General features: G+C 36.7%; 1 protein-coding gene across 1 annotated transcript in view; it reads right to left on the bottom strand.

Annotated features, from left to right (window-relative positions):
- Positions 1-5,943, bottom strand: part of Rassf9 (Ras association domain family member 9) — a 36,060-nt gene extending 30,117 nt beyond the window's left edge. Inside the window, exon 1 of the mRNA XM_021175264.3 lies at positions 5,447-5,943. Within this exon, the coding sequence (XP_021030923.1) occupies positions 5,447-5,493 (47 nt within the window). The 5' untranslated portion in view covers positions 5,494-5,943. The remainder of the gene's footprint in view (positions 1-5,446) is intronic.
- Positions 5,944-27,078: the final 21,135 nt, after the last annotated feature.

The raw sequence follows: 27,078 nt of genomic DNA, 5'->3' as shown, positions 1-27,078 counted from the left end.
CTGATTAGTTATCCAATACTAAATTGTCAATGCTGAAATTTACATAAAGTAAAATTATATTCATGGAGCAGGTTATATTTAGGTATTTACGGGTATATATGTATGTACATATGTGTATGCAACAACAGTTAATTTAAAAAGCCATTGCAATTGAGAGAAAAAACAAGGGGTATTTAGGATAACTTAGGGGTTAGGAAGGGACGGGGGCAGTGACATAATTATAATCTCAAAACGTAAGAAAATTAATTACACATATGCACAATAAAATACCTAAAGCATTCAAAGGAAAGCAAAATGAGACAAAACTAACAAACAAAAACCAAGCAAACAAGACAAACAGACCCACAAACAAACTAAATCCACTTCACACACACACAAAAATCCATTAAAGAGCAATGAAAGACAGAAATGTGCTATTCTTTTCCCTTTAGCATACATGCAGTATAGATATTACAAAGGCTTATTTTAGAAAGTAAATGTGCTAGAGACAGATTGCTTTTTAAGGCCATGCAGTATCTACATGTACCTGGAAGTAGAGAACTCATACCCCATGTCAACATTCTTTTTTCTTTTTCTTTTGGAATTTATTATATATCTCTATCTATCTTTATCTCTAGCTCTCTATACATACTTTTTATTTCTATCATTCTCTTTCTAAATCTAATATATATACATATATATGTGTGTGTGTGTTTCATATATATATATATATATATATATATATATATATCATAACCTGTCTTAGATATACCTACCTGGGGTATATGTATATACAACTATGTATCTATACATCTCTATCTCTAAGTTAGAGTTAACTTCTCTGAATTCTCAGAATGGATGTCAGCTCCTCTATACTTGTACATCAAATAAACGTAGCGCTCTGTTATTCAGTAAACTTAATCAAGACATTTTCTAAATTAAATTGTTAGTGAGCTATAAATTGTTTAAACTTGTTTTAAAACAATTTTTTTTCAAATGCTTTTACTGGCATGAGCTCCTTGTTGGTCTGATGCCTATTGGGACATATTACACAGTAAATGTTAGGCTTCCTAAGTTGGCTCAGGGTTTTTTTTTTTTTTTTTTTTTTTTTCATTTCCAAAGCAATTCAAGTTTTAACCTGGTAACTGTTTCATCTCTGCCAATGCTCTTGGGCTATTTTTGTCAGGGAGAAAGCATCCCAGTCATTGTTCCTAATGGATTGTCTGCTGCAAACTAACAACTACCTAAGATACAAGGTATCATCAGGGGGAAACTTTTCAGAATCTTGGAGAATGAAGATTTACAGCCTCAAAAATTTGGCAGTTCTCAAATTCTTAGTCCATCTTTTTGAACACCTTAAGTCAACATTTGAAACTATAAGAGAAAAAACAATTACCTGGTATTTTCTACTTCTAACTACAGAAAGGAGACAGTCTTCCTGTCTAAAATTTTTACTCTACCCGCAAAACCTAATTATTCTTTCTAATGAAATAGAAGGATTTATTTATGATGTGTATTCTTATTTTCAAAATACATTCAGGTATAATCTAGTTACCTAACAGTAATATGAACACCAATGCATTAAATAATTATTAAAAGGTGTAAAGCTAGACTCTTCCAGATATGTCCATTAAGGTGTATTTTCTGGGACCCTTTAAGATTCATTAATGAAACACTGTCTATGTAGCCTGCAAGAGAGTGACCTGCTTCCCTATTTTTAGCAAAAGCCTTCTGAAAGAGTTCAAGTACAAGTTAGGGGAAGTTCAAATGGGCCTCAAAAATAATGATAAAAGCCTATTTAACTGTGTAGTGTCTGTCGTTAGTAAATGTTTTTTTTCGTAGGAATATATGGGACTCTTCAACACAACAGTAACATTCTGTTTCCAGGAAGGACTGATGAACATTTCAACCAACTCCATCTCCTCAAGTGTTAAGAATCATATCTTGTACAAGGTTTGGTGGCCTATGCCTGCCATATCAACACTCAGGAAGCAGAGGCAGGAGAGTCATAACCTCAAAGCCAGTATGATGTTTGAAACAGACTGATGCTGTCTGAAGCAAAGCACAAGAGTCACATCTCCTAATTAAGCATTCAGTGTCACCTTGAACTGCAAGTAGTTCTTTAAAGTTTTTACAAATATTCTTAATTTCTAGTTATCCATGTCAAAAACCTGAATACATTGTTGGAAAAATATCAACCTAGATTTTCTATATTTGTAGTCACATTGAAGAAAAGTCTTATTAGCAAAATGTGCAACAATAATCAGGCTCCTGTCACAGTTTTTCTTATTATTCTGAAACTAAAATAAGCAATCCAATTCCCCTTGAAAATGGTCTTTTTCTAATTAAACATACAATTAGAACATTTAAGCAGATTACTGCTGATTATAATCATTAAAGTCTTTAATTTGGGGCTCTTCCATTTACATGAAAGTTTAAAGTTAAAAGCCCCAAATATTTGGGGCCCTGAAGTATTCTTGAATTTTCCAAAGAAAACTTGCCAAATGCTTTAATGAAACACCAGTGTCAATTGAGCTGTCTTGAGTATTGATTTTTATGCAACACTAGCATGCATCATATGCCAAATAAGGAATAAAGTAATGATGGTCTTCCTAGGTTGAGGAGAAATTATATCTTAGTGTACAAAACTAAACAAACAACTGTATTACAGGTCTACAACGCACCGGGCACTCTTCTAGGCATGAAAACATAATGATGTCTAGACAGATATGACTCCACCCGCTGTGAGCACTAGACCTTGTTGGCTGAAAGTTCTTATGCCTCATACTTTGCAACTCCATTTATATCATGTTCATGTCTAAAACTCTCAAATATGTACCTATTCTGAGCATAGTTATAGGACTATCTCATCTTTCTTAGTCTTGGGTGATATAACACTACTCCACGAAAAAAGGAAAAGTGAAAAAGACATACAAAAATGAAAGTTAATATTCAAGCTTCTCAAAACCGTATAATCACAACCCCTCCCCAAATTTTCAGCAGTCTTTCTGTCTTTTGAAAAGGTGCAAGCCTTACTAGCATCATTCTCTTCACTATGTTGATAACATAACAACATGTTAATTCTCTTTTTTGTTTTACAAATTATACATATATATTCATAAACCCACCAAATGTGTATCTTACAGAATACATTTTAGTTGGCTCGTTAGTTCCTATGAGATAACTATTATCAATTACAATCTCTGTTAAGCATCTGACAGCCTCATCATTTAGTGAACAGATCTGTTATTTAGGTGGTCAGGTGAGGTTACTTAAACCCTATAGATCCTGGTCAATGAAGTGGATAAAAGTAACCCTGAAATCATTTCATCAGTTGTTTTATCATGAAATGGTAAACAGACCAACCCAAACAACAAGGCCCCATATAAATAGGCCTCATATAAACTGCCATATTATTTCAAGGCCCCAAATGACATTTTTAATACTCAGTTTCAAATACTCATAATTTTATGTCATTGACTTATGCTGTTCTTTCTCTCTCTCCTCTCCCTCTCTCTTTCTGTCTCTGTCTCTGTCTCTCTCTCTCTTTCCCACCTCTGTTTTTACTCCAGGCTAAAAAGTAAAAATCTGTAAAAGGAAGCAATTAATCACTGGAGTAGCTTGCATACATCCTCCTCATTACGGCCTTTGCTCACACCCTCAAATTGAGGTCTTCATAAATCATGACCCTTAGCAACAGCTTTCTGTTTTCTAAAGGGCGACTTGAAATGCTGTTAAACTTCCAGTTTTTCTGTTCTTATCTCTTTATCACAATTTTTGAGTTTAAAGTATCCTGCTGAGAGTGTTTGTTTTATGGCTAGACCAGAGGCTCAGTCACAGAAGCAACACAATAGAAACAAACTATGGAGTTTGATAAAGGACATTCAGGGGTCCATTCAAAGGTTTTAGTGCTCTCTTCTTGGTACACAAGTGATGGAATCCATAAACTGATGAAGCATTCTTCACAACCAACAATTCCGAAGACAAGATTTGGTTGCAGAAGCACAATTTGTTTACAAAAAAAAAAAACCCAATAAACCCAAAATACTTTTTACACAATTTCATAGTGTTTAAAGAAATATAAAAATGCTACAGTAGTAACCCAACTAGAATCCACAGCTGAATTGAGGCCGGGAAGCTGGAGTTGGTTTATCTGGAATATTATTAAATACCTTGTCACCATTAATACATGAAGCTAGTTGTAATGGATATCACAAGCTATTAAAATGAACTGAAACCATTGTCTCGTAACATGTAATAAAGCATCCTGATTTCAAAAATACCTTATTTATCATATTTGTCACACAATTCACACATACAAGTGATTAAGACGGCTTTACAGTATTTACTATAGCTTTTGTAGTTTCTTAAAGAAATTCAATCAACTAAATCAAGTAGATATTCATGTACAAAACAGAGGCGCGCAGAATCACTTTAAAGTTGTATTCCTGTATTATCAGGCAGACACTTTAAAATAATTATATCATTTCCTACCTTGTAATTGTATCCATTTAAATTTACACTAAGCAGAAGATGACAAGCGCAAACAGGCATAATGAAGAGGAGAGAAGAATGGCTGGAAAGCCCATTTTATTATGTCTGCCAAAACAGATATATTAAAAAAATAAATCCTGTCTCAAATAATCGTTTTATTGTTTGCATAAAATGTAATATTTGAGTATAAGTAAATTAGATATGGTAGTGAAATATATAGATATTATCCCATTATGCCAACTCTCTCTCTCTCTCTCTCTCTTCCTCTCTCTCTCTCAGTATGCAGAGTTCATGCATTAACTCAAAGTATAGTGGCAATAATAAAGTTGTGAAGCACATAGCTGCTTGTCTCCTTTTTGAACGCTTAAGCCACCTAAAGTTCTCAAAGCTACACAGTCCATAAAGAACTCCTCCTGGAAATGTTCGCACTTGGGACCTTTCCAGACTTTAGAAATGCTTCACTCTTAGTGGGGACCAAAGCATTGTTTCCAGATTGTATCAGCAGTTGTACCTTTAAATTTTATTTTTCCTTCCAATAAGTGATTAGAAATCCGAGTTGTATCTTTCCCAAACTCTTAAGCTCTTTCAAAAAGTGATATTCTAATGCAACGCTTAAACTAAAACAGATCTTGTGATTCTTCTCTCCCCAAAAGTTCAAGACAAAGTAAAGAGAAAATGTTAGTGTTCACAGACTGCCATAAAGGGAAAAGAGAGTTAAAATCAGTCATGATTTCCCATGATCCTTGTTCGGGATACCTCCATCGTCAATACAGGACCTACAGTCTGAAGAGCTAGCTGGGTCTTCATTCTAGATCCCGACCGACTCGCCAAACAGTTTTCATCAGAACCAAAGTAAGTGTAAGACATACTTTCACACTTAGGGAACTGAATCCAACACACACACACACACACACACACACACACACACACACACACACACACACACACCTTTTTTATTTATTTTTTTTTTTACCTGTTTTTATGTCGTGTCTTCAGTAAGTTTCTTCCAAAGGGAGCCATGGTCTGTCGGGCAAGGCAAGCAAATAACACAGTCCTTATCTCAAAGTAATCTGGGCCCTGGGAGGGTGTCTGGGTCTCTCTGGTGAAAGGAGGAAGGCTGGAGGCTTCCTTTTCAACTCCTCAGATGTTCCTTGCTTTCAAGCTCATTAGCAGCTGGCTGAGAGAGTAGCTGGAAGTTGTGCAATTGCTGCCTAACTTTGAACTGCGGGATTGTTGTGGCTGCTGCGCCTAGGGAGACCAGCCCAGCTTCAGCCTGGAAGAAGGTGTTTGTTTGGAAGCTCAAAAGATAGAGGAGAGGGAGGAGAGAGAGAGAGAGAGGAAGAGGGAGAGTCAGAGAGAGAGGAAGGGTGGAGAGGAGGGAGGAAGGGAAAGAGAGAGGAAGGGAGGGAAGGAAGGAGGGGAGAGCCTCTATTGTGTGTTGTAGCTATTTGCCAACTAGCTAAACTCTAAGACCTGCCAACCCTACAGGCATGGTAATAGCCATGGAATGGGAATTTCACTCGACTTGGAAACCCCCCCTTTCCTGCTTTCCACACCCAGCCACACAAGGTGTACACACATAAAAGATTTAAAACTAACCCCCTCCCCCCTGCGGCCTCCTGCCAGCCAGCTCCAGTCAGTGAAAAGTAATCTGATCTTGGCAAACAGGAATGAGCAGGAGGAACGCTTTCCCTACCTACTCCATACACTCAAAATAAAAACCCTCCCCTTCCCTGAATGCAAGCGTGGTAAGGCCAGTTGAGCAGTGCAGCTACTAAGAAAGCAGGTTCCCTAGCTCTCCATTAAAAAACAAAAAAGGGTGGGGGTGGGGTGGGGTGGGGGTGGGGAAGCCGTAAAGGACCAAGGGCTGCTGGGTTAACAGATCACTGCCCAGTGATAGCTGACCCTCTAGGGTGCTGGCATCCATCAGCCATTGGAGACCACATGCTGTGTCTCAGGGACCTTGGGAGTGCCTAGGAAAAGTGAGCTGCCTGCCCCATCACCACCTTTAACTACTGAACAGTAGAAGGAGTCTATGGAACTAAAATTGGTATACTGTCAAAATGTGTGTGTGTGTGTGTGTGTGTGTGTGTGTGTGTGTGTGTGTTTGTGTGTGCCTGCTGGTATGTAAAAATTTAATCTATGAGCTGGACGAGAGGGAGAGAGAGAGAGAGAGAGAGAGAGAGAGAGAGAGAGAGAGAGAGAGAGAGAGAGAGAGAGAGAGAGAGAAACAGACACATGAGCTATAGAAGAATAAGTGTCCAGAGGAAAGTTCCTGGAGGATTTACTCTGAGCCTTATTTTGAAGAATCTGCTATCAGCCCCCCCCCCACACACACACACAATACACACACTCACACAAGCAATGACTCCCTAAAACACAACCCAGTTCCTAATCACATGCCTGTAAGGTTGGGAGGGAGGGAGGAGGGAGGGAAAAATGGGCTTGCGGCCTTACAATTTCTCTTTTCAGGCTGATGTCTTGAGTCCCAGCAAAGCACACAGATGGACACTCTTTTCTATGGAAATCCTGTCTGAACAGCAGCAGTAGCAAGTAAGACATGGTGGGAAGGAGTCGTTTTATTCTTGTACACACTTCATTGTTCAGGACTTCAAAGTGATAGGAAGAACCATTTTCATTATGTAATCACAACTTTGTCTGTAGGATATATATGCATATGTTTTTATGTTAACTAAAATTATATTTTTCTTTATAATCTTATATAAGATATGCATGTGCCCGTGAACCATTATAAATTTGGAAAGTATAAATGCAGTGTTACAATTTAATTATATTTTATATAACTGAACTGTTATATAGAACTGTTTAAGAATATATAACCATTTTTTAACTCTAGGAAAAGCGTTTTCAATAATATAGGTGCCAATTGTATATTTTGTTTCTCTTTCTGTATAACCTCATGAGAATAAATGTGCATTTTTCATGCTTAGTATTTTTATATATATGCATTTTCTATGTAATAAAATCTACATAATCTGGGGTATACTTCAGTCTCCTTTCCTTGCTAACACATATAATGATTTGTCATTAGGGAAGTTTCTCCAAGGTATCCTAAATTGAGTTTCTATAGATGTACTGTTTACATATTAATTTTTACAAGTTGTAAAAATGTTTTCATTTGCTAATTAATGTCTTTGTGTATCCGATCCTTTTGGTTTCTGCCTTTATTGGCATTCTTTGTATAAATATGTATGTATGTACACTATATTGCTAGGAAGGACTTCTAATGGAGGAAGAGGAAACATTACGTCTTCACTAGCATAACCTTTCTGCTGCTTTCAAGTTATCACAAATGAGTTACCTTTAAGAGGTTATTATTTCTCACATAAAACATCCTATTAATACTCTTCATAACAAGCTCTTTCATGTCAAAGAGTTAAACACAGAGAGGTTTGTATACATTAAGCAGTCACATCTTTATTTGTCAATTATGTATCAATGATGATGGGGAACAGCACAAAATGTTACCATCCCTCAGTTATTAAAAGCAGAAAGAAATAAAAAATATGAGGCATGTTACTTAAATGGAAAATTAAGAGAGCAGCAAACCTAACTCTATCCCTAAAAGACAATAACAAATGTATGCTTTATAAAGTCTGATCCACTGGCAAGAAGACATTGTATATGTAATTGGAAAGGCAACTTTATTCTGATTTTATACATTTGCCTGGTTTTTAATATTCAGATGCTCTCCTCTGCTAATAACATGGTCAGAAAAATCATATTCTACATGTGTAGTATAAGGGGTATGTACTTTTGTGAATGAACATAGTTATGTACAACAATAACCTTCAAAATATTCAACATTGAAGCCAAATTTATTATCAGAGTTCTCCCAAGAAAATAATAGTTCTGATGAGGGCTAATGCTGACTGATAGTTCTTTAGCTAAGTGAATGATATATTGTGCATAAAAAGTCGACATGGGTATTCACCTAAATACCTTTTTCCCAGAGTTATCCAAAACTTGAAAATAAGGCAAATCGTGACTTTTCAACCTTCTCGTGATATACTAGAACACTTGTCTAACAGTCACTCTTAAGGATTATTAGAGGGTCTGAAGCAATGTGTCCTTGAACTGTTCATTGATGAGGAAGAGACAGATGTAAAATTATAAAACAAGGTAAGTATGCTGTAAACAACTGTGTTTCAGGAGCAATCCAAATGATTTTGATGGTAGATGATGGCTAATGTATCCTCTTTCTCCCTCTCCCTCTCCCTCTCCCTCTCCCTCTCCCTCTCCCTCTCCCTCTCCCTCTCCCTCTCCCTCTCCCTCTCCCTCTCCCTCTCCCTCTCCCTCTCCCTCTCCCTCTCCCTCTCCCTCTCCCTCTCCCTCTCCCTCTCCCTCTCCCTCTCCCTCTCCCTCTCCCTCTCCCTCTCCCTCTCCCTCTCCCTCTCCCTCTCCCTCTCCCTCTCTCTTTCTCTCCTGCCCTCCCTGAACAAAGTTGAGTCCAAATAGAAAATGCATACTTTCCATGTTATGATTACAACGTGCTTCGGAATCTTTAGTAAGTGGAGGTCTTCCTGGCAAAAACCACTCATTAGAGGTAGCCTTTAGAGGTTCTGTCATGCCTAGTCTCCATCTGTGTTCTGTGCCTGGGTCTATGACTGAGCCGTGACCAAGGACCACCTGTGCTCCTCCCATTCCGCAGTGAACCGAACTTGCTCTGAACCATGAGCCAAAGTGAATCTTCACTCTCTTACATTGTTAAGTCAGACTTTCTTCACAGTCATAGGGAAGTAACTAATATCTTACCTTTCATATTTATATTGGCATTTGGAAATTTAAAAAAATGTCATTAAACCTACTAAAGACAAAATGAATATTTCCCCAAAAATGAATATTATTTAATATGATTCCATTGGTACCAAAAGGTGAAAACTGTTAAAAACAATCAAACAACAACAACAACAAAAAAACCATTTTGACAGAAAAGCCCTACTTGTGTAGGCTATCAGCAGGAATAGATGCACACATTGTTGGTACAGTTCATTTTTAAAGTGTAGAGCTGAGCTCTGTTGGTATTATGGAGTCCAGTACCTTGTTGACAAGTACCTTTGAGACTAGTTGAGCTGCTCTTCACACTCAGACAATGGGAAGTGGAGCTTGGCACATATTCATGACACGTACATCAATACCTCAATTGTCTTCTTCCTCCAGTACCTTAGAAAGCTAAGCTTTTGAAAATGTAGCTCCCATTACCAGTGTCAGGAGACAGAGATGGATTGGGGAGATGCTTGCTAAAGAATCTAAAGCAGCAAATATGTAAGATGAACAAGTCCAGAGAGTGCTGTACAACATGGAGGCCAACAGAAGCATGCTTTAAAACCAGGGCTTTTGCTTAATGACTGGATTACTACTGCTCCTGCCGTAGGAAAATACATTTGTTTCCAAAAACTTTCCAAAGGATGTCACGATTTTCTAATCACTTAAAACTGGTATATTTTCTAATTTGTTCCATTGGAGAAAATGCTTTACATAGATGTTCTTCATCAGTTACATAGCTTAAATATATAATAACAATTAAAATAAACATGAAAAATACCATCCTGTTTCCAGCTTAAATCTTTTAAAACACTTAGAGAATCAGCTCTGCAACCCGGTATTTATTGTGGGCTGTTAGCATTGAGTTTCATTAACTCTAGCATGTATGACTTCACTAAGCTGCATAGAAGTTAAAGTTTCAGTGTTCTAACTACACTGTCTTTTAACACTCTGACATTTCCTTTTAGGGACTATAGATAATGGTTAACTGGTCTGAGCTTCCTCTTTCTGCTATGGAAAATGAAGAAAGTATAAATTTGGTTTTCTAACTCTCTTATGAAATGCAACTTTAAGGGGAAGTGTTTCTTTAAAATATTTTATACAGATATTTTATAATCTTGGTACTAGTCATTTCCTCTTCACGTTTTAACAATTAAATTGGCTTGCTTGAGTTTTTTTTTATCAGAAGCATCTGTGTTGGTAGGAGCCAGTTTTCCCTGGGGGCTGTGTTAAAAAGAACAGCAGACCTGAAGTTCTAAGTCTGGGATTACACACAAGTGACTATGAGCCAATTTGTCACCACTTACATGGTAATCTGAGAAGAAATAACACACTAGATAGCTTGTTAAAATGAATCAGCTCTTCTGATTTTTTAAAAAACACCAATCTCAATTAAGGGGAAAGAAAATAAAATCTGTAGCCTTTTATTCGGACAAAAGAAAGGAGGTGAGAAATAATTCCAGCCTGTTTGATGGGAGGCATAAACGCCAGTGTGTGGGTCTTTAGCCCATCAGAATGTGGCTGATAAAATGACATTGGACACAACAGAACTTTCTACAGAAGAGTGTACAACAAGTATGTACCCGGAGTTGTGGATAAAAAACAGTTCAGCTGAACCCGAAAGGTTGTGTGGGGGTCACTGTGGCTATTACCCAGTGCACGTCTGTCATCTGCAGTTCTTGCCTGTCCTAAATCAGCTCTTGGTTATAGAAAGTGTGTCTGGAGCCTGGGATAGACATGGCTTTGCTCACAACATCGTTTAATTCCTAGATGTAAGTGTCAGGGCTTGTGAAATATCCCGAGAGGTTTTCCGCCAAGGAAAAATAAGAATCTTGAAATGCTGTGGGCAAAGAGAAGGAGCTGAGAGTCCATTTCATCTAAAAGAACTATGGTGGCCATGCCATTTCGGTTCCCCAATAAAAGGCTAGGAAGACACCCCTAAGCTTTGTAGGACTTATATAGCCGGGGTATAGACTGAGTCATCCAGCTTCAATGGGTGTTTCCATTAAAAATAGCTTTTAATTAATTAAACTCGGTGTTTGAATAGCTGACTGACTGGGTGTTGGCCAGATACTTGTGACCTAAATAAAAGGCTAAATGTTTTCGCTAAGTAGCCATGGCTGTTATTAACTCTAATGGATGGGTGACAGATCCATGAAAGACTAGGACTAGCAGACGTTGCACAACCCCAGGGAAAGTTTGGAAAGCTGGGAAACCTGGTATTTAAACAAAATTTCTAAAAAGCTGTATGTATGTCTGTGTAAACGTCTTAAAAGTCCATTCATCTGTAGTAAATAGATCAAGTATTATTTTGTTCATTATACTGGGTGCTGTGTATTTAACGTCTTATTTTGTCCCAAATCAGTGATTAAAGGGAGACAATGCTATCCTAATATTGTCCTTGAATTGAAAGTGAGCTACTGATTAACTGGATAATAACCCCAAACCAGAGTCAACTTAGAATGCAAGGTGATTTTAGAATTGGCCTGAGAAGCACAGATACTCTCGGTGTCCAGTGTTTCACTGTATGAACGAAATCCATGAGGCCCAGAAATGAGACCTCTGCGTTCAGCTGTTTGGCTTGCAGAGAAAATAAGCAAAATAGATTACATTGGATATGTCAGTGAGCTAGTTATAACTTGAAGTCAACTGATATACAACAATAAATAAATAAATAAATAAATAAATAAATAAATAAACAAAACAAAACAAAACAAGACAACAACAACAAAACCAAAGCAAAGCTTAAGTCTGTAGCCTGAAGGGAGATCACATTCACATAAAGATACATGCTTCTGCTTTGAATTCCGAATCCAGAAGGGAATAAATTAATTTATAAATTTCTCATAGTTTTAAAGTTGGGCATGGCTCTTTTGCAATATTCATTTAAAAGAAAGAACATGAGGAAACTACAACGCACTAGAACTGTTTTTGCAAAAGAACCAATGTTTTGTCTCTACAAGACATGTGGCACATTTAGTAACATAAAAGTATTCACATTCTAAAGTTCTAGACTAATTTTAAAGTAGATGACATTTTTAGTGAATAAAAATTGATATGAAAAGACATGATTCTATATTTCTATATATTATTTAGATGGATTTTTTGATTTTGCTATGCTAGGGACCAAACAGTTTTTATGCATGTTAGGGAAGTGCTGTCCCACTAAGTTTACAGCCTGAGCCTTGCTGTTCTGTTTGCTAGAAATAGTCACAGTTTTCTGTTACCCAGAGAAACTCAATATCATAATCCAGGATGGCCTCAGATTTGCCAGTCTAGAATTCATATTCTTCCTGCTTTAGTCTATGAGTTCTAGGATGACATACATTCACTACTATACCTGGTATAATTCTTTACATAGTTCCTTATGAGTGATGATATCTGTTACAGAGAATTACTATCAAGGTATTGCATCAGATTCAGAAGTTAAGTCACAACACCAATCACTTCTATCTGTAGATTAGAGAAAAGGTCCAAACTTAATTTCAATTCGAACATTTGAAAGTTTTTTTTTTATTTGAAAGTTTTAAAAGAGATTTCTACTTGTTCTATTTATACCCTTGAGGTTTATTCAAATATTACCTAAAACCATAAAGTCTTATGTCTGATTTTCTCTTTTGAAAAGCATTATTTTAGTTTAAATTTTAAGTAGAATATGCTTGAATTTAAAGAATTATACAAAGGAAAATGCTAATGATTTTAACAATAATGGTTTTAACAAATGGTAAAAGTAGTTAACCTATTACTAAGAAAACGATACAAACAGAATGGTAATTCATTGGGTTGATGACAATTGTTCCTCCCATGTATATTTGCCTCATGTTTAATAGATATCAAGCTTAGAAATTGACTTGTTCTCTGGGAAAAATAAATGCTTATGGAATTTGTATCCTATGCATGCACTGCTATTCAAAGAAAAATGGCATAATTCCAGCTTACAAAAACGTTAGTCCAATGGCACGTGTGGATGGGGATGATTTAAAAGACCATCCTTAAATTGTGTTCTTGGTACGTTACATTTGTAATATGGAGAAATGGAAGAAACACATCCTTTGAGTATGGAGGAAAGTCACATAGTTGAGGGATGTGAATATATAAATGTTACTGTTATTTAAACATTATCAACTCTTTTTTTTTTTAGGTATAAGTGATTTTTTTTAAATTTTTAATATTTTTATTACATATTTTCCTCAATTACATTTCCAATGCTATCCCAAAAGTCCTCCATAGCGCCCCCCACTTCCCTACCCACCAATTCCCATTCTTTTGGCCCTGGCATTCCCCTATATTGGGGCATATAAAATTTGCAAGTCCAATGGGCCTCTCTTTCCATTGATGGCCGACTAGGTCATCTTTCGATACATATGCAGCTAGAGACAAGAGCTCCGGGGTTCTGGTTAGTACATCATGTTGTTCCAACAATAGGGTTGCAGATCCCTTTAGCTCCTTGGGTACTTTCTCTAGCTTCTCCATTGGGAGCCCTGTGATACATCCAATAGCTGACTGTGAACATCCACTCCTGTGTTTGCTAGGCCCCGGCATCGTCTCACAAGAGACAGCTATATTTGGGTCCTTTCAGCAAAATCTTGCTAGTGTATGCAATGGTGTCAGCGTTTAGAAGCTGATTATGGGATGGATCCCTGGATACGGCAGTCTCTCAATGGTCCATCCTTTCATCACAGCTACGAACTTTGTCTCTGTAACTCCTTCCCTGGGTGTTTTGTTCCCAATTCTAAGAAGGTGCACAGTGTCCACACTTTGGTCTTCATTCTTCTTGAGTTTCATGCGTTTAGCAAATTGTATCTTATATCTTGGGTATCCTAAGTTTTGGGCTAATATCCACTTATCAGTGAATACATATTGTGTGAGTTCTTTTGTGATTGTGTTACTTCACTCAAGATGATGCCCTCCAGGTCCATCCATTTGGCTAGGAATTTCATAAATTCATTCCTTTTAGTAGCTGAGTAGTACTCCATTGTGTAAATGTACCATAATTTCTGTATCCATTCCTCTGTTGAGGGACATCTGGGTTCTTTCCAGCTTCTGGCTATTATAAATAGGGCTGCTATGAACATAGTGGAGCATGTGTCCTTTTTACCGGTTGGGACATCTTCTGGATATATGCCCAGGAGAGGTATTGCTGGATCCTCCGGTAGTACTATGTCCAATTTTCTGAGGAACCGCCAGACTGATTTCCAGAGTGGTTGTACAAGCTTGCAATCCCACCAACAATGGAGGAGTGTTCCTCTTTCTCCACATCCTCGCCAGCATCTGCTGTCACCTGAATTTTTGATCTTAGCCATTCTGACTGGTGTGAGGTGCCCTGTACCCATTTTGTCCATTAATTGATACTTCTCTCCTATAGATTGGGTTGAGGAAACTGCTGCTTTCATAAAATGCAGCCCATGCTTTCTGAGTGTTGTCAGAATTTTCACTGTGCTATTTTCTTACCTGTTTCTGTGAAACCATTCTAATCTCATGTGCATGAAAGTCATAACAATTGTTATGGATTGGATTATGACTCAATATGAAATCATGTAATGAAAATAATCCTCAATCTGGCTTTGGGGATAGAACCTTTAATTAAATAATGATGGTTAAAGAAGTCACATGAAAGGACATATACACAGTAAGGGCTCTGGTACCTACAGAAATATCTGTCACTACCTAGGATGCATATGAAAATTTGTATGGGTACAAAACAGTAATATGCCTATAACCTATGAAGAAATTCATATTTTGAAACTGGATTTTTATAGACTGTGGTTATGATTTTCTAACTTTAAAATGGCAAGAATGTAAATTTGGAAGGTTTGCCCACTCTGTCTATGTTGTATGAATTGCCAAACAGAGTAATAGGTTCACCAAACACCAACAACCTCGAACTGAAATTTGTTCACCAAGAAAAAAAAAACAAAAACCTGTTAGTTATCTTCTATTTCTATTTGTTTTGGAATTAAAAGTAGCTGAACTGGCACCTATAGCTAGAATACCCCTAAGAATGCAGGCCCAGTATTCATACCTTCCTTTGAGCTTCGATATCATCAATTTTTTAGTGAATAAATTTGCCCGGCCACATCAAAAGGATGGCAGATTTATTATTGTTATTTAAGCGCAACCAAAAGGCAAGCAAAAATTGTACTGTTATTACTATGGCTCAATAGAACAACCTCAGTCATGGGAGGGGGGATATTGTCTGGGAACCCTGAGGTATAGATCTGAAAGCTTAATGTGCACCTTTGTAAGTGCAGATTAACAAGATAATGTGTGATATTATGACATCTGCATATTATGACCCACATTACTTTTTGCGTAGTTGCAGTAGTCTGAGCTTGGGGCATCAGTGATCATAAATGTTCATATTAACACTTACTCTTTGAGACTAAACCTATGAAGACACTAGAACCAGGACAGGTTAGATCTATAATGTCTAGTATGTCATTACCAGTTTTATTTGTTTTGGTTTTTCCTTTAAAAAAATGTTTTGATGGAAATAGAATTGCATTATTTCACTATCCACTGTCTTTCCTTCAGCTCTTTCTAGCTACCTCCATTGAATGATTTCCACATCCCCAAGCTGATAACCTCTCTTTCTTTTATTTTATTTGTTTCTTGTGTGAGTGTGTGTGCATGTGTGTGAGCCGAAATTAATACATTCTGTTGATACATATTTGTTCTTTGTATGTGTATGTTCTCAAGGCAGTCCACAGTGCACTGAACACCAATATAAGAGCTCATCCATGGGAGGCACTAATTCTCCTTTTTGCAATAATTAACTGGAGAGGAGGAAGGAGAATAATAAGGAAGGAAGAGGGGCCAATAACACCAAGTTTGTTTGATAAAAGCCTCAAGGAATCATAATATTTTATACTTACATAAATTATACATAATAACTTTGCATATAATATGTATGTAATGTATAATATATAATGTATAATGTATAGTATATAATATATAATGTATAGTGTATAATGTATAATATAATATATAATGTATATAATATAATATAATTTGTGCTCACAGTATATATATATATATATGTATTAATAGATATTGTAACACACATGTATTATTTATATATATATATATATATATATATATTAAATAGACCTAAGTTAAGCCAATTGATAATGCTCCCTATGTGATGTATAGACTAATAAAAACACTGTACCAGGCAAGAGGAACCTCCTTTTAAAGAGTATGTCAGGGCAAACCAAATGTCCCCCAAAACAATATAGAGTACCAATGTCACATCTGGCTACCTCTCAGGGATTGAGATGGAGATCCTAATGAAGACGACATCACACACTTAGGACACACAACTCAGGTGATGTGAACTGAATCTGACCTGAGCACCTCTTTTCTATGTATATAGCTTGCACGGTTGCAGAAAATATTACGTGAGCTACCAAGAGACGGATACAACTAAATAGTCCTATTCAACTGGGCTGCCTGTGAAGAGCATGTCAAGATATGCAGACAGGTACAAAAGGGGAGCACTCAGATATTGTTGGCCGCAACAGCTATCTAATAGAAGTTAAGGGGCACTCAGCAGGGGGAAACTATGCCAGCTTCCTGGCACTAGTGAAGTCCCGGGCCTTAGAAAATAATCTACCTCTTTCACTTTGCTAGACCAGAATAAACCTTACTACATTCTGAATATTATCCTCAGAGCCACAGATAAGTGTGGCTACCAACTTTCACCAAAGTAGCCTCTCTTTACAGTAAATGGAGACCATCACAGAAAATCTCATATGAACATAATGTGGAGGTCAACAGCACATGTTAATCCCCCCCTTAATGGACACATCTACATCATATTTACTGCATCATTGGCTCTGGGAAAAGAGGACATGGAAATATTGTATAAAGCAGAATATCAAGTCTCCTGTGGAACACTCTCCTTAGAAATGATTGCATATGCAAGACTAGAACAATAACAATATCAATAAACATATTAATATAGAAGGAGGAAACTTTGTGGGATTCCACTCCTAAACAAAAATCTACAGGCCATTATTTACTCATTTTATTACTCCTCTTAAGTGTTATCTATAATCTGGACTATTTGCTTTCTGTGGTTATTATCCTGATAATAGAATTCTTTGATCAGAGTTGACAGATTTCTATTGAAAGCAATGGGATATTGTATATCTTTAGTCTTAGACAATGTAGGTAAAGCTAGTTTGTAGAAGGAAGCAGCCATGTTTGAAGTGAGGGGCAGACAAAGTGATGAATCAGAGAAAAATTTGACAGAATGAAGCAGAGAAAGGATACTCCCAACTCATACAAGAACAATGGAAAAAGAGCTTTCTCTTAGGAGAGAGAGAAAAGGAGAGAAGGTAGTTTTACTAGGAGAGTTTTACAGAACAGGTGGCAGGTGAAGACAGAAGGAGCCAGAGAAGGAGAAGGAGCTAGAAGATTAAAACCCATTGCAAAGTTAATTTGAGGCCAAGCAGAACAGTTCAGACAAGTGCCAGCTGAGAGGATCCATCTTGAATCAGTCAGCATGAAGAGGAGTTTGAGCCAGAACAGATGAGTTGAACCAGCCAACCAGAGTTCAGAAAGAACAAGAAAGGGTGAGTTTAGTCAGCAGTAGGCCTCTGAGATGACAATTACATCTGGCAAATAAAAGTTACTCTTATATGTAAACATTAGAATCGAAAATAGTGGTCACAGATGTGAAAACAATATTACTATAAGGAATGAAGAGACTTAATGTTTAGTCTTAATGTTAGTTACGAGAAAATATTGCTTTTTTCAAATTCGTTCATCCAATAATGAAATTGATTGTTCTGTTCTTGAGTGCAGAGTAGTTTGCAGTGACATTTCTAATTTATCAAAGTAGGTAAGGTTTGGTGCATTGTTGTTTATGAGTAGAGACAAATTATATATGTATGTATGTGTGTGTGTATATATGTATATATATATATATATAATGTTCAGTATGAGGTTAATAAAGATTGCAACTTGATCTTGCTCTTGAAATCATATTGTAAACAACCCTTTGAAGAAGTGAATATGCTGTGAAATTGAGGCTTGTTACAATGTCTACCTGAGTAGTTCATACTAATTTACCTTTTATTATATGACAAAATATCCCCCAAATCAGTAAATCAAAAAGAAAAAGGACCTTTACTTTGGTTTGTTTTCAGAGGCCTTAACTTATGGTTGCTTTAGGCATACTGTATCATGGGAAGCATGTGTGTGTGTGTGTGTGTGTGTGTGTGTGAGAGAGAGAGAGAGAGAGAGAGAGAGAGAGAGAGAATGTGTTTGTGTGTGTGTGTAATATTTATTTCTGTTCTGTTTTTCTTCATCCCATTAAAATTCAGTTTAATTTTCTTTGTTTTGTTTTACTACTTTCTATATTATAATGTCAGGTTGATAATATGAGATCCTTTTACTGTGTGCTAATATTTTTCCTTAGGACTGTTTTTTGTTTTTTGTTTTGTTTGTTTGTTTGTTTTTGTTTTTTTGAGACAGAGTTTCTCTGTATAGCCCTGGCTGTCCTGGAACTCACTTTGTAGACCAGGCTGGCCTCAAACTCAGAAATCTGCCTGCCTCTGCCTCCTGAGTGCTGGGATCAAAGGTGTGTGCCACCATGCCCGGCTTGTGTGCTATTTTTAAAAATCTCTAAGTCCATGTTTTGAGTTTTTTATATTTTGTTATTTTTATCAACTTCATCTTTCATCCAGTTTGATTGTAATGACATTCTGCTTAACTTATACATATTTGTGAATGTTACAGAGTTCTTTTTGGGAAATACTTCTAATTTTACATTATAATAATTAAAAATCATCTTTGATGTGGCTCAGTATAAATTAATGTGAAAACAATAAAAGTAGCGGAAAACTATTATAATCGTGGTATGATACAATTCATTGATTCAAGGTTTATTTTAGGAAAAAGAAAACTATTGAAATTAAAGCTGTAAGTCTTAGAGTCAACAGCAGTTGAAACCAAAAGAAGGAAAGAAAGAAGAAAAGAAAGCCTGAAAGAAACAAAGAAAGGAAAAGAAAAAGAACAGAATGGCAGCTAGTGTAAAAGGAATGAGAGAAAATGAACAAACACTGAAAGTTATCCTACTAAAGGTAAATAAAGTCATAAATATTAAGCAGAAAGCAAAAGCGTGGGAATGCAATGATAGATGCCATTGGAAAGAATCCTAGTGTAGCTCCCACAGAAAAATAAATTACAAAGTACTGTAGCCCTCAGTATTTCATGAAATCATATTAAAATAAGTTTAGTAAGCGACACAATGAGGAAACGTTCCTGAATACTACAAGTCACTGAAGAACATGCAGCCCACACATGGCAATGAACCTAAAGCTAAGGACATCTTCATTGATTCGATATCTGGAAATGCTATTGCTATCAGAACAACAGGGAGCTTCCGCAGTGAGAGCACTGAAAAACAATCATTAAGATGTATGAAGTTTAACATCAACATTTACTTATGTATGTTTTCCCATCATGGGAAAACGCTTCAAGCAAGCAGGCACTCTTTAAGTCTTAAATGAGTTGAATCTCCTCGGTACTTCAAAATGTATCAAACTCAAGAGCATTTTTACCTTACACGAGCACCAGACAGGACAAAGAATAAAAAGAGAATGATATTAAATAATGTAAGAAAATATTATTTGAGCAGAGAGCCTTTGAACGAGAAACTAACTGGCCTGGGTTTGCTGGAATATAGCAACAGAACTGAATATACCAAAAGCAAAAGACTAATAACAATAAGGGCAAAAAACATGGCTCTCCAAAAGGAAAACATTCTACAACGACTAATTTAATACCTATTGCATAAGGTTCAATTTATGGGGAAGCAGAACTAACAACAGAGAAACCTTCCGAGTAAGTCTACTTCTTAAAATAGTTATATTGATGTCCCATGAATATCTCCCTTAGGTAAGGTGTGAGGTTAGATTTGTGCCATCAGAAAGAAATCATTAAAGTGGCAACAGCAATTTGTAATAAATTTAAGAGTATCTAGGCTTTATTTCTCTCTATGACAGACAAATGTCCAAGACAAATTCCACATATCTTTTTCCAGGTCTAGTATTCACTGGGTCAGTGACTCATGGTGTGAAAATATAGTCTGGTATTAAGAGTCCCCGCTGTCATTGGTACTGTTACATACATGTGTCGCCACCTAGAGTACAGAGTGGGAAAAGTGTTCTCTTTTCCATCCCTTACCCCCTCAAGTTAGGTGTAAGTTTAGGCTCTGCAACTCCTCTGTTTATTATACGAACTTTGTACCCAGTTAAAGCAATGAAAACAAAAAGCTGTGGGAAGAGGAGCAAACACAGGTTGGGGGATAAGAGAAGAAAGTGGTTTCAAAAGTCATAAGAAACCCAAAAGACTGTGGTAAATGTCTAAGGAAAACCCAGGTTGGGCTCTCAATGGTTCAGAGAATTTGGATATTGGAACCACTAAGAGAAGCATCATGGTCAATATACTCTGTATTATATTTTAAAATTTTTTCCTGTTATATTCTATATGTTTCATGGTATTTAAAGTGAAATTCAAATTAACAGGTAGAATTGTTTTCTCAGGGAAAAGCACATTATTCTTTAAGATGGAGGAATATGTAGAGGAGTTTTAAAATGATTTTAATTTAACTGAATAAATAACTTTCCTTTAAACCAACCAACAAACAAAAAAGTGCATTGCCGTGCCTACAGAATTCATTTTAGTTTGCACAGTAAGAAGAATTCTGAGGTAAAGATCTGTCACATGGACATAGAGAGGTAAACATTTCTAATATAATAATAATAATAATAAACATAATAATAAACACAATAATATAATATAATGACAAGGAATGTAAAACTTAAAACATCTTATTGTTTTACTCAGTGTATTTTCAAGATAAAAGCACTAGCTTATCCTTATTATTAGAATAATATTTTCTGTAGGATATTCAAACAGAATACTTCTGATTTGAATTAAGTGTTGCATTTTTGGTATTAGAAGGATTAACTGTCTTTGGCAATCTAATACATTTTATATGTATCAGCATTCTAAGAATACTTGCCCATACTTAAGCCATCTATTATCTTCCCGTTTTTCTAAGTGCTCACCTTGTTTACGGGATCATCTTATATATTTTTTTATGATTTTCTGGTTTATGGGTAATCAAATTAACCTGCTAACATATCTCTCATGACATGTTCAATACATGAACTTTAGAATCACATTTAGATTAGCCTTAGTCCTCTGATGTTGGTTTCATTGGCAGCTTGTAGGTGATACTGTTCTCTCTTGCCTCCATCTCTGACAACTTGATACTGTATAGTTGCTCTGTTCAAAATGATTCACCAAATTGGGGGACTTAGAGCTTCTGTTAGTATAACTCACACCCAGGTAATTCTCAATGGCAACTTACAAAATGTCATCTGTCATTAAAAACAATACTCAAGACTCATTGAAAGGAAGTTCTCTCATATCTTCTCCTTCTTCTAAGAATCATCTCAGAATATTTCTTCAATGGGAATCATTCTTTATAGATAATGAAATCTCCTTTTTGAGACATAAGGGGGATATAACAGTTATGTAATGATAGGGTTGTTTGAAATTGCATTGTCTCATTTTATTATCAATATTTACAAAATGCTTACCACCAAGAGCAGTATTTCTTGTTCTGGTAATTTAATGAAACAAGACAAAGCAGGCCCTTACTTTTATACACAAATGGCAAAACATAAATAGACAAAAACTGTAAGTTACTGAATTAAAAATAGACAGCACTATTAGCCAGCTATTGTTACAGAAATATTACATTATAAATGACTCCAAAATGCAATTCTTTAAAACCAATCACATGACTATGAATTAACTCAGCTAAACCTAGCTTACGTACACAAGCCTCCGATTTTTACTACAAGGTCTATGTCAGGTGGGATTGCTTTAGCCATTGTTGCTTTTGGTGTTGGGTTCATAAAAGTTATTCTTTAGTCAATGGAGAAGAAATCAAGCCTAATGCCAAGTCAATTTCCCTTCTGTCGCTAATATCCCATTGGTCAATGTAAGTTGTATAAGTGAGGCCAGTTTTAAATAACAATGAATAAATTCCCTCTACTCTAGGAGTCATCAGGGAGTATTTGATAAATAGTAATCTAATCATAGCATTCATTTTAAGAATATTTATTTATAAAAAATGGTATGTTTGAAAGAAAACAAGGGGGCTTGAAATTAGGGAGACTAAAACGAAGAAAATGACAAGATATGGTGACAAGAAAGATAAGCGATCACTTTGCTATTTCAGGCTTAGATCAAGACTAAGTACTTGTTCTAAGTACAAGCAAAAACTTTCAACATCTTATAAGTAGAGAATAACAAGAATGGGATTACGTTATACAAACCAATTCTGTGTCCTATGGGACGTCTGCATTGGAAGAGATCATGGAGTTTAGAGATGAGTGTGCAGGTAGCCATGGTTGCAACTCAGGAGAAAGGCTTTGATCTGATGGATAGTGATAATAAAAGAAGACAAAGCATGAGAATATGGCTTATAATTTAATGACAGGCCTGTACTTCCATGGGTTTTTGCTAGTCCAGAAGTGCTTGGAAATGGAAGACAGAAACAAAGAGATGAGAGAATCCAGATACTTCGATTATATGCAACTCAGCAAATTGTAATTCTAATAAATGAAACAAAACATAAGGGGAAGAGTCTATGGCCAGAAAGTAGTTTGGAGAATCCTAAAGGCTTCTCCTGGACAGGATGCTGCTCCAGTGAAAGACCAAGAAAACCCACTATTCAAATGATTGTAGTTCAGTTGTAGACATCATAGATTCAAACTTTAAGGTGAGAAAGGACAAGAGGGTATTTAAACCCAAGGCTCATATAGGCAAGTAGTGTAAGTCAAAAGTAAATAACAGGATCAAGAATTAAGAAATATAAACTATCATGTGTCAAATTAACTAACAGTGTCTCAGGAAAAAGAAAGAAAACCTGGCATTTTACTGAGCCCTGGGGTTGCTGTTCATTGGCGCATTGCTTGTCCACCATACATAGGTCTCTCATTGCCTTGGAGCCCCAGCAACATGAAGCAAATGAAAAAGAAAAACAGAGACATCCGGCACCCTCCCAGTCGGAGGACAGTGACCTGCCCTGCAGGGAACGCCATCTTGGCTCCGGGACTCCGCCGAACTTAGTCTGTACAGGTCTGCTGACAGAGGATACTCAGAATCCCCAGAAGAACAACCTCTGAACAGAGACAACTATAACAACTCCAGAGATTACCAGATGGCGAGAGGTAAAGGTAAGAATCTTACTAACAGAAACCAAGACCACTCACCATCATCAGGACCCAGCACTCCCACTTCGCCCAGTCCAGGGCACCCCAACACACCTGAAAAACTAGACCTGGATTTAAAAGCATATCTCATGATGATGGTAGAGGACATCAAAAAGGACTTTAAAGAACTACAGGAGAACATGGCTAAAGAGTTACAAGTCCTTAAAGAAAAACAGGAAAACACAACCAAACTGGTAGAAGTCCTTAAAGAGAAACAGGAAAACACATCCAATCAGATGATGGAAATGAACAAAACCATACTAGACCTAAAAAGGGAAGTAGACACAATAAAGAAAACCCAAAATGAGGCAACACTGGAGATAGAAACCCTAGGAAAGAAATCTGGAACCATAGATGCAAGCATCAGCAACAGAATACAAGAGATGGAAGAGAGAATCTCAGGTGCAGAAGATTCCATAGAGAACATGGGCACAACAATCAAGGAAAATGGAAAATGCAAAAAGATCCTAACTCAAAACATCCAGGAAATACAGGACACAATGAGAAGACCAAACCTACGGATAATAGGAGTGGATGAGAATGAAGATTTTCAACTCAAAGGACCAGCAAACATCTTCAACAAAATTATAGAAGAAAACTTCCCAAATCTAAAGAAAGAGATGCCCATGAACATACAAGAAGCCTACAGAACTCCAAATAGGCTGGACCAGAAAAGAAATACCTCCCGACACATAATAATCAGAACAACAAATGCACTAAATAAAGATAGAATACTAAAAGCAGTAAGAGAAAAAGGCCAAGTAACATATAAAGGCAAGCCTATCAGAATTACACCAGATTTTTCACCAGAGACTATGAAAGCTAGAAGATCCTGGACAGATGTTATACAGACACTAAAAGAACACAAATTCCAGCCCAAGCTACTATACCCAGCCAAACTCTCAATTAACATAGATGGAGAAACCAAAGTATTCCACGACAAAGCCAAATTCACACATTATCTCTCCACGAATCCAGCCCTTCAAAGGATAATAACAGAAAAAAACCAATACAAGGACAGGAACCACGCCCTAGAAACAACAAGAAGGTAATCCCTCAACAAACCTAAAAGAAGACAGCCACAAGAACAGAATGCCAACTTTAACAACAAAAATAACAGGAAACAACAATTACTTTTCCTTAATATCTCTTAATATCAATGGACTCAACTCCCCAATAAAAAGACATAGACTAACAAACTGGCTACACAAACAAGATCCAACATTTTGCTGCTTACAAGAAACTCATCTCAGAGAAAAAGATAGACACTACCTCAGAATGAAAGGCTGGAAAACAATTTTCCAAGCAAATGGTCTGAAGAAACAAGCTGGAGTAGCCATTCTAATATCAGATAAGATTGACTTCCAACCCAAAGTCATCAAAAAAGACAGGGAGGGGCACTTCATACTCATCAAAGGTAAAATCCTCCAAGAGGAACTATCAATCCTGAATATCTATGCTCCAAATACAAAGGCAGCCTCATTCATTAAAGAAACTTTAGTAAATCTCAAAGCACACATTGCACCTCATACAATAATAGTGGGAGACTTCAACACACCACTTTCACCAATGGACAGATCATGGAAACAGAAACTAAACAGGGACACAGTGAAACTAACAGAAGTTATGGATCAAATGGATCTGGCAGATATCTACAGAACATTTTACCCTAAAACAAAAGGATACACCTTCTTCTCAGCACCTCATGGTACCTTCTCCAAAATTGACCACGTAATTGGGCACAAAACAGGACTCAACAGATAGAAAAACATTGAAATTGTCCCATGCATCCTATCAGATCACCATGGACTAAGGCTGATCTTCAATAACAAAATAAATAATAGAAAGCCAACCTTCATGTGGAAACTGAACAACACTCTTCTCAATGATACCTTGGTCAAGGAAGGAATAAAGAAAGAAATTAAGGACTTTTTAGAGTTCAATGAAAATGAAGCCACAACATACCCAAACTTATGGGATGCAATGAAAGCATTTCTAAGAGGAAAACTCATAGCTCTGAGTGCCTCCAAAAGGAAACTAGAAAGAGCACACATTAGCAGCTTGACAACACACCTAAAAGCACTAGAACAAAAGGAAGCAAATTCACCCAAGAGGAGTAGACGGCAGGAAATAATCAAACTCAGGGGTGAAATCAACCAAGTGGAAACAAGAAAAACTATTCAAAGAATCAACCAATCAAGGAGCTGGTTCTTTGAGAAAATCAACAAGATAGATAAACCCTTAGCCAGACTCACTAGAGGGCACAGGGAAAGCATCCTAATTAACAAAATCAGAAATGAAAAAGGAGACATAACAACAGATCCTGAAGACATCCAAAACACCATCAGATCCTTCTACCAAAGGCTATACTCAACAAAACTGGAGAACCTGGATGAAATGGAGAAGTTCCTAGACAGATACCAGGTACCAAAGTTGAATCAAGATCAGGTTAATGATCTAAACAGCCCTATATCCCCCAAAGAAATAGAAGCAGTCATTAATAGTCTCCCAACGAAAAAAAGCCCAGGACCAGATGGGTTTAGTGCAGAGTTCTATCAGACCTTCAAAGAAGATCTAATCCCAGTTCTTCACAAACTATTCCACAAAATAGAAACAGAAGGTACTCTACCCAACTCATTCTATGAAGCCACAATTACTCTGATACCTAAACCACAAAAAGACCCAACAAAGATAGAAAACTTCAGACCAATATCCCTTATGAATATTGATGCAAAAATCCTCAATAAAATTCTTGCTAACCGAATCCAAGAACACATCAAAACAATCACCCATCCTGACCAAGTAGGTTTCATCCCAGGGATGCAGGGATGGTTCAATATACGGAAATCCATCAACATAATCCAGCATATAAACAAACTCAAAGACAAAAACCACATGGTCATCTCGTTAGATGCGGAAAAAGCATTTGACAAGATCCAACACCCATTCATGATAAAAGTCTTGGAAAGATCAGGAATTCAAGGCCCATACCTAAACATGATAAAAGCAATCTACAGCAAACCAGTAGCCAACATCAAAGTAAATGGTGAGAACCTTGAAGCAATCCCTCTAAAATCAGGGACTAGACAAGGCTGTCCACTTTCTCCATACCTATTCAACATTGTACTTGAAGTCCTAGCCAGAGCAATTCGACAACAAAAGGAGATCAAAGGGATACAAATTGGAAAAGATGAAGTCAAAATATCACTTTTTGCAGATGATATGATAGTATATATAAGTGACCCTAAAAATTCCACCAGAGAACTCCTAAGCCTGATAAACAGCTTCGGTGAAGTAGCTGGATATAAAATTAACTCAAACAAATCAATGGCCTTTCTCTACACAAAGAATAAACAGGCTGAGAAAGAAATTAGGGAAACAACACCCTTCTCAATAGTCACAAATAATATAAAATATCTTGGCGTGACTCTAACTAAGGAAGTGAAAGATCTGTATAATAAAAACTTCAAGTCTCTGAAGAAAGAAATTATAGAAGATCTCAGAAGATGGAAAGATC

This window comes from Mus caroli, unplaced genomic scaffold (assembly GCF_978045245.1).
Source record: "Mus caroli unplaced genomic scaffold, Mus_caroli_1 scaffold_9, whole genome shotgun sequence".
Lineage (NCBI taxonomy): Eukaryota > Metazoa > Chordata > Mammalia > Rodentia > Muridae > Mus > Mus caroli.
This window is presented reverse-complemented; position numbering and strand designations above follow the sequence as displayed.